Source organism: Ctenopharyngodon idella, chromosome 4, assembly GCF_019924925.1.
Source record: "Ctenopharyngodon idella isolate HZGC_01 chromosome 4, HZGC01, whole genome shotgun sequence".
NCBI lineage: Eukaryota > Metazoa > Chordata > Actinopteri > Cypriniformes > Xenocyprididae > Ctenopharyngodon > Ctenopharyngodon idella.
In genome coordinates this window covers 28,334,078-28,343,289 of record NC_067223.1, presented here as the reverse complement: position 1 = coordinate 28,343,289, position 9,212 = coordinate 28,334,078, and the positions used below count along the sequence as shown (strand labels likewise).

Genomic DNA, 9,212 nt, shown 5'->3' with positions numbered 1-9,212 from the left:
GCAAGCCCAGCCCAGGTGAGAAAAAGTATATGGTATGCCTTATTAAGTGTAAATGATGTTCAGTTTCTAAATGGGTCAATGATGTGACGCATCATTTTTTTGTCCAAAGGCCTTAATAATAATAAAAAAAAGATATGACATCCAAACTATGTAAGGTAGTACAGCTAGATCTCTTTTGAATCAAATGGTTTTAATTATATTTTGCTGCATATAAAGTATTTTAAAGATTTTGAAGTGTCAAAAGGTCATTCGGTTTAACCGTCCAAAGGCCAATACAGCCATTTCATTTGTGATTAAAATATCTTAAAATGTAATAAATGCATATATTTTTTATTCTGGCATGATTTTATAACATCTTATATCAACAGTGCAAAATGTTATTAAAATTATGTGTAGAAGTCATTGCTTTATTATAAGAAAGAATGTCTGGAAAAATGAATTTCATTGATGTCATTCAGAGTAACCAATATAAAGGGACCATTCTGGATCAAGTCATGTGGTCAATATCATGTGACAGGATGTGACATCATTCAGACACCTGCAAAAAACCACATGGTCGTGAAGCCAAAGTAACTAAGGCTGTTTCTCAATTCCAAGAACGCAGAGAATGGACTTGCATTCTCGTGGAGACCGGTCTTGCCAGGCGAACTTGAAAGAACGAACTCGGAAGGATGCGAGGACACAGAACGCCTCTGGCTTGCTTAGTTGGGGACACTTGACATTTGAATTGACATTTGATATTCAACAGTGCTTTGATCTGCCTGCATTGACACTATTCTTTAAGAGCTGCTGTGCAGCCAAATAATGTACCGGTTATCAATGTAAAGATGCTTTGACACAATCTACATTGTAAAAAGCGCTATACAAATAAAGGTGACTTGACTTGATTTGAGAATTGAGATGTGCTGCGATCTTGTTGCTCAACTGACCGACCCAGCATCTTATAAGTGGCTAATGCACAATAAATACAACATAACATCACAAACAAATGTCATAACCTATTAAAAGATTTCTTTCATATTATTATAGACATTGTTTCAAATAATTTTATATCTTTTTATTTCACCGTGTGTATTTATGAAAATGAGTAGCCTTTGTGTTACCTATGCTTTGTCAATGTTGAGATTCTTTTTTATAATCCAATAAAATACTGCAGGCTTTCTTCAGGTTATCACTTTATTAAAATTAAGCAAAACAAACGGACAAAGTTTACTTTCACGAGCTGTCACGTATTTGCGAGCTTGTAGCGGGAATCTCATAAGTGAGAATGAGAACTTTAAAGCTTACAGGCTTCCGTACGTCGACGGCCCGCAGCGTCTTCTGGGATTTTTAAAGGTTCGATTCTCTCAAGTCTGCATTCGATGCATCCTCGATATCAAGAACACATCCGGGTACTTTCATGCGTCCTCTGTTCTTGCGTTCTTGAGTAATGGAACTGAACTTCGACGGTTGATGATGACGTAGAGCAAGAACACAAGGACGCAAGATCGCTTAAGAACGCATATTGAGAAACAGCCTAACTCTTTTTTAACTATTTGAAAAATTCATGTTTTCACTTGCTCAACGCATGTCCCGAAACATCAGGTCATTCTGTACAACTGCTATAAAACATGGAAAATGTTGTAATATTTTAAAAACTTGTATTAAATATAAAATGTTTTTCCTTTTGCTTGCTAGCTAGCAAGCTAACTAGCTAGCTAGCTATATATCAGCCTGTTAGCATTGTTTGAAAATATTGTCATTCAGTATGACCAAAAGTGTCATTCAGTGAAAATGAAATTACTCTTTTTGGTGACAAATCTTGTAAAAAGTGACAATAGCAGTGTTAATTGATTATAAAAAAAAACACATAATCTCATTGTTAACACTTAATAAAACTTCAAAATCAATGATATCTCCACTATGTTTTTTACACTTGTTGTAAACTTATTCTAATGACCCAAATACAAAATGCAATAACCAGTCAATTAGAAACACCTAAGTGTTCATATTTTTTGACAATTGAAGAAACTGAATAAGTGCTTGACTTTATCCTCGACAGGGAGTATCACAAATGCTCTGTGCTGTGTATTTGTGTATTGAGAACACTTCACACTTGAGTACATGTAAATATAAGCCAGAAGCTTTTGAGAAAAAAAAGTGTTATTAATAGCTTTGGGAATCTGCGAAAAAAAAAGGGGTCAAATAATATTTAAATGAATAATTTCTATGTGTTTTCAGTATGTAAATTTCAATGATAGCGTGTGCAAAAGACTTTTATTTTGGTCTGACTATATGGCGTCATTCGGCTGTGCCGCGCCTCGCTTCCGCGTTTGTGCTAGCCGATATGATTCGGCTGAAGAAAGGTTTGTTTTTTCTGTTTAAAGAGTTTAAATGAATATAACCCATTTAGACAGTTTTATAGATAACAGTTAAATGAATTATTGTTGAATATAACACTGTAATGCTTTACCTAATAACAACAATGAACGTTATTTTGTATGAGTTTAAGCGCATCCACTCCTGAGTAACAGAAAATGTGCGTTTCATTTCTCTCGTCGTATTGCAAAGCAGTACATCATAAACACGAATTCGTCCCTTACAAGCAGTGATGGAGGTACTCGGCTTTCACCGGGTTCATTGAACCAAATGATTCAGAAAACGATTCACTGTTTTCAAAGTGTTCGAATCACCGCACGCTGACGACAACTGCTGGTCAAAACTGTGTAAATGCAACGTTAACAAAACAAAAAGCAAATGTTTTCATTAGAGTGGAATCTGTATAATAGCATAATATATATAATCATAACTAAATATGTATTATCTTAAGGAGCTGATTGAGGCAAACATAGAGATTTAGTTTGGATTTATTTTTCTTTCTATTAATTATTCTCATCTTAAACATGACATTGTCTAAACACACAGAAACACTCCTGGTGAAGCAACTGGGATCCATGTGACACACTATTAAAAAGATGGCGTTTATTAAAGAGGAGAGTGAAGACATCAAGATTGAAGAAGCATTCAGTGTGAAACAAGAAGATACTGAGGAACAAATAGGTTTGTTTCATTCTCAAAGCTGAACTCATTTGATCCTTATTGAAAGCTCTACAGAAATGAATGATATTTTTCAGGAATGTCATATGTGTTGTCCTAATTAAAGCAGTTTTATTTGACATGGAGTGGGTCCCTCATGTGAAACTGTAAATTGAACTTTTGTAGATGAATAGAAAAAAAAACAGGCATTTATAAAAAAAATAAGGATGCACCGATACCATTTTTTCCGGAATGAGTCCAATACGATACTTTCATTTTTGGTACTTGCCTATAACAAGACTTGTATTTTAATTGGGTCTTTCTATCTTTCTCTCTCTCTCTCTCTGTCCTTACTGACAAGTAATGTTAGTAATAGGTGTCTCATTTTTTGCACTCAACACACTTGCACTTCTATGCTACTGCGTGCTCAATCTTCTAGCATGCGTCAGCTCGTGCACAGGTGTAAATATTGAATTTATGTGTAAAATTCTATTAATTAGCCTACATTAACTTCATAGAAATCTTTAATCTCTGATTTGTTATCTGGACACAAACACTGTACACATGCTGAATGGTATCAGTTATTGATATCTGAGCCTTTTAATGCGTACGAGTATGAGTACACGAGCGCAGTATCAGGCCCAATACTGATATTGATAAATGAGATGTGTACATACCTGAAGAAAATGTAAGACTTCAATTGAGGCATTCCCCCGGATTCGATTAAATCTGCAAGGTTTGTGAAATTAAATGTTAATTAGATATTCAGTGATTTGTTTTAATGATATAGATGTGTATTTGCTGAATGTTGATGGTCAATGAGAAAGTAGCCTATTATAGCTATTAGTTTGCCTTTCTGTAACTAATAATATAAAAGCAAACACTATACTTTCTCACATAATGTTCACTTTCTTTGTTCAACACGCTGTCTTTGCGTTGTGGTTGGTTAGGCAAAATAAACCAAAAATGTTCAGTCCATTCACATTTGAGTCGTTTATTTTCCATGTCCAGTTTTCTTTTCTTCACACTTGCCTTGTTTTCGCTGTCAGAATAAACAGCGGGTCCACTGGCGCGGAGCAAGAGGAGCAGAGCAAGCATTTTCAATTAATTCCCATGGAAGTCAAGTGCTCCGCACGAGTGGATAAGCAACGTAAGCAATGATGCTGCGTTTGAATTTTTGTGACAGAGACGTGCTTATACATTACCTTGATAACACTATTTGACATTAGTGCGGGCCAAACATTTTTCTCTCACGGGCCGGATGTGGCCCGTGGGCCGCCTATTGAGGGTCATGAAACCCCAGAACACATTTTTTGAGCTGTGAACAGATATGCATAGGCTGCACATCATTGAAAACACTAAAGGTACTCATTAATTTTATTTATAATATGAAATTAGTTATTTTTGCATTTTTCAGAGCGATTTCTGTCTTCAGGTTTGAAAAGTCGGAGCAACTTCACAAAATCTGACGTCATCGTGTACTAGCGGCAAAATCCGGAGTGTTGATTGGCTCCAGTATGGGCTGGTTGAACATGCTGACGTCAACAGTTTCATGACGAAAAGCTCATTCAGTCCAATCACTGCGCTGTAGTATGCTTAAGATTATAATTGCGGTATTATGCATAAAGAAGTATCACTTCTCTCGCCTCTGTCGCTGTTGTCATTCAGAGACATGGGTCTTATAGTTGTGCTTGTTTCCTCAGTGCTACAACACAAAAATGCGTTTTCCTGCGACGCGACCAGAGCAGATGTTTGGGTTCATGTGGATTGTTTTGCTGTAATCTACCGGCACAAATGGAACATATGTTCGCATAAGATCGCATTACAGCGGATAACTCAAATGTCAAAAAAGTGCTGTTCACTCACCTCTGTGTTCGGACACGCGAGCCGTGTGTATGTTTCCCTCAGCACAGCAGCACATGAGTGTTGTTTGTATTTTGCCCGCGATGCGGTCACAACTGGAGTTTGAATACGAACACGTGAAAAATACAATTGTTATGATGTACACGCGGAGCACGCATATGATCGGGTTCAGCGCGGAGCTTCGCGATGAGTTTAACAACACTAGCCATGTGGATTATAGCTCATATACAGAATAAAGTATCCGTGTTTAAAGTTTTTATAGACATATTTATGTTTTTATATAGAGTGTGTTGTAGGTCTGTGTTTCATTGGTTGTTCTCTCCCCTCTTCCCCCCCTCTACACTCCCACTTTTCCAGAGCTTTACACACCCATTTTTACAGACTTTTTCCAGCTCAGAGGTGTGAACGACCAGGCTAAAACAGGGGGGTTTCATGACCCTTTAAAGCCATCCTATCTTTGATATAATTAATACACTCTGTTAACTGCAGTTGTGCAGTTTCAGCAGGACCTAGAAACTAGGCGTGTAATGGTACATGTATTCATCCCGAACCATCACGGTGCATACAGTCAGTCACAGGCAACCCCAGAAGGGGACGCGCACGGTAATGCAACGCTGTTTGCTAACTGCCACAACATGAAAAAGAGCAGAAGAAGAAGAGAAGATCTATGCACCAAGCCAAAACACAAAGAGCCTGAAGACCCGCCTGCTTGTTTTAAATCAGCAGTGTGGGAACGTTTCGGGTTCCATGTGATCTACGGCAGCAGTGGAGAGCGAGTGCAAAACTGAACATAGTTGAGAGGACACTTGTGGCAAGCAGGGCGGAGGTCCTCTGTGGGACTTGAGACTGGTGTGCTATGTAGGTGTCGATAGCACTAATTCCTTCAGTTTTGCTCTGTTCCAATGGCTCTTGGAACCACCCTACTTGCCACAACACTATTTTCTCTTTTGGCAGCTTAGTGGATATAGGATCTAGGAGAATTGTTTTCAGTCCTGGTGCTGGTGACCCTCCGCTCTGCACATTTTGGCTACGTTCAGACTGTCAGTCCAAATCTGATTTTTGTGCATATCCGATTAAAATCCGATCAGATTTAGAAAGTGTGAATGGCAAAAAATCTCATGAAATGCGTTTCGAGCTACATCCATAAGTGGTTTGAAATCCTATTCAAATTGCATTTCTGGATATCCGTTTCAGTCTGACTGCCTGATCGGATTTTGTGTGGTTTATGTGACTTTCTCACGGCAAACGTAAAACGTACACATCAGACGTTGTTATAGTAAAGTCACTGCAGAAACAAGGTTGTGTTGTTGCAAAGTGCCGGACGAGCTGAAAATGACAATATAACACAAATATATTTTGAAACCGGTGGAGACGACAGCGCAGAATAAACCCACGCATACCAGCCCACGTTTCTGCTGCTGCACACATTGCCATGTTGTAATTAATGTTATGAAGCAACGAGAATAATTTTTGTGAGCCAAAAAAACCAAAATAACGACTTTATGACAATATCTAGCGATGGCCAATTTCAAAACACTGCTTCATGAAGCTTCGAAGCTTTACGAATCTTTTGTTTCGAATCAGTGGTTCGGAGCGTGTATCAAACTGCCAAAGTCACATCCCCCAGTGGTGAACCATTGAAATTTTGAAACACTTATGACGTAACGAAGCCTTGTTTACTGAAATCACGTAACTTTGGTGCTCTGAACCACTGATTCGAAACAAAAGATTCGTAAAGCTTCATGAAGCAGTGTTTTGAAATCGTCCATCACTAGATATTGTCATAAAGTTTTTTTTTTTGTTTGTTTGTTTTTCGAAACGTACTTTTAACACACCTGAACAATTGATTGTGTTAGATGAGAGACATACACAATCCCAGATTCAGGATTGAAAGCACGATGTTGCTGTTTTTGATGCTTTAAATGTCTAAATGTTTTATGTCTGTTGCTTTGTGCCATTAAACCTGAACTTTTATTTATCTCTGTTCAACATAGCACTGAAAGAGGAGAGTCAAGAACTGAATGAAACAGAAGAGAAAGATCAGTATGAGGGATGTCATGATATCACAACTGGAGGCAAATCTTTTAATTGCTCACAGACTGAAAAGACTTCCTCACGAAAAAGAGCTACTAGAAGTTATTTCTCCTGCCAACAGTGTGGAAAAATTTTCGATCAACAAGGAAATCTTAAAGTCCACATGAGAATTCACACTGGAGAGAAGCCTTTTACCTGCAAACAGTGTGGAAAGAGTTTTGATCAACTAGGAAACTTTAATGTCCACATGAAAATTCACTCTGGAGAAAGCCCTTTCACCTGCCAACATTGTGGAAAAAGTTTCAACCGAAAAGGAAACCTTAAAATTCACATGAGAATTCACACTAGAGAGATCCCTTTCACCTGCCAACAGTGTGGAATAAGTTTCACTCTAAAAGGAAGCCTTAAAATTCACATGAGAATACACACTGGAGAGAAGCCTTTCACCTGTCAAGACTGTGGGAAAAGTTTCATTCGAAATGGAAGCCTTAAGAGCCACATAAGAGTTCACACTGGAGAGAAGCCTTACACCTGCCCTCATTGTGGAAAGAGTTTTACACATAAACCAACCCTTAATGCTCACATGAGAACTCACACGGGAGAGAAGCCATTTGTATGTGCTCAGTGTGGAAAGAGTTTCAGATATAATTTAAATTTTAATCGACACATGAGGATTCATTTAAGAGAGAACTCTTTTATATGTCATCAGTGTGGAAAGAGTTTCACTGACAGGAGATATCTTAAGAGGCATGTAATAACTCACACTGGAGAGAAGCCCTTTTTGTGCCATCACTGTGGAAAGAGTTTCAAAAACAAAGCAAATCTTCAGGTTCACATAAGAGTTCACACTGGAGAGAAGCCTTACACCTGTCCTCAGTGTGGGAAGAGTTTCACACTTAAAGGAAATCTTAACATTCACATGAGGCTTCACACTGGAGAGAAGCCTTTCACATGTCTTCAGTGTGAAAAGAGTTTCACATATAATAAAGACCTGAAACGTCATCTGCAAACTCATTCTGGAAAAAACTTGTAGTGTTCCTCAGTGTTTCAAGAGGTTTACAAAATAGAGCAGTTTAAATAATCACTTGCACATTCATTTGTGGAAGACTTGATCCATTAAATTCATTTTTCAGAATTCAATCAAATTCAGATTTTATTAAAAAAATTTGACATCACACTTACAGATACACCTGAGAAGGTATGCAGATATGAGACCCTATTTGTGTTCTAAGAGTTTTAAATGGCTTGGCGGTTTAAAATGGCACCAGAAAATATGTATCTTTTTGAAAGTCATTTTGATTGTATAGAGGCATAACTTATATATTTAATTCAGTTTAGTACATCATAATCAATCATTATTTACATTATATAAAGTAACTTCCATCTTGCTGTAAAATGTGTCTGCTTTTACAGATTAAATTGAAATGATAAATATACAAACCATCACATGTGAATCGTCTTGGATTTGAGTGTATATTTTGAGACTTTGTTGACATTTCTCAATTTGTCCATGGGTCTGTTGTACTCTTATCCAATCAGATTTGAGCTTATCAATCAATCAGTCATGTGAGCACTGAGCATACAACCAAAAGATTATAGAATAACACAAGATGCGTCACTCATATTGTTTTGAATGGGAGAAAGTGCAACGTGCAATATGGCGGAATAATGCTGCGTTCACGCCACCTCGTATTTACCGGAATCTTGAGATGACTTAATTCCCGCTAATCGCCGATTGGTAAAGTCATCGCGTCACTGCAGTGGCCATTAGAAGCTCCGGTTCCTATAGAAACAGTCAGATGCGCGCTTCCTATAGAGACGCGCACTTAGGACTGCGCATGCGCATTAGCTGGATCCAGCATGAAAAATAAATTTTTTTTGTCATGATTCGAGCTTTGAACAAAATTTATGAGACAGTTGTTGTCAGATTTCATTGGTGATTTCAAATATGAAATTTGATCGAAAGCTTGGCAAACAGCTCTGGAGAATTTGATGTTTCCCCATTCATAGAGATAGGAGCTGCACTTGCATGCCTGAGGGGCGTTTCAAAGATGGCCGCCGAGTGAAATGACTTTTCTTCAAGGGACTTTGATACAACTCAAGGAGCATGGACAATGGGCATGCTTACCTGGATTTTATGTCATCAGCTTGAGACTAAAACTAGCAAAACTGTGAGAAAAAACAATAACATTTATATTTGTTTAGAGTAGGGGTTTTTGAACTGTGGGTTGCGCAAAGTTATAATTAGCTGCAGCAAAATTTCAGCGAATGACAGACACAAACAGTTTAGTCTATGGCTG

At 37.8% G+C, this 9,212-nt stretch overlaps 1 protein-coding gene across 2 annotated transcripts; it reads left to right on the top strand.

Annotated features, from left to right (window-relative positions):
• Window positions 1-2,250: 2,250 nt before the first annotated feature.
• LOC127511196 (gastrula zinc finger protein XlCGF8.2DB-like) lies at window positions 2,251-8,366 on the top strand. Of its 2 annotated transcripts, XM_051891917.1 has the most exons (4): window positions 2,334-2,345; window positions 2,905-3,039; window positions 4,065-4,165; window positions 6,873-8,366. In XM_051891917.1, the coding sequence occupies exons 3-4, from the start codon at window positions 4,129-4,131 to the stop codon at window positions 7,943-7,945; spliced, it is 1,110 nt and encodes a 369-aa protein (XP_051747877.1). In that variant the 5' UTR covers window positions 2,334-2,345; window positions 2,905-3,039; window positions 4,065-4,128; the 3' UTR covers window positions 7,946-8,366. The 2 variants fall into 2 exon arrangements, with proteins under 2 accessions (XP_051747876.1, XP_051747877.1); XM_051891916.1 differs by lacking the exon at window positions 4,065-4,165 and having other exon boundaries at window positions 2,251-2,345.
• Window positions 8,367-9,212: the final 846 nt, after the last annotated feature.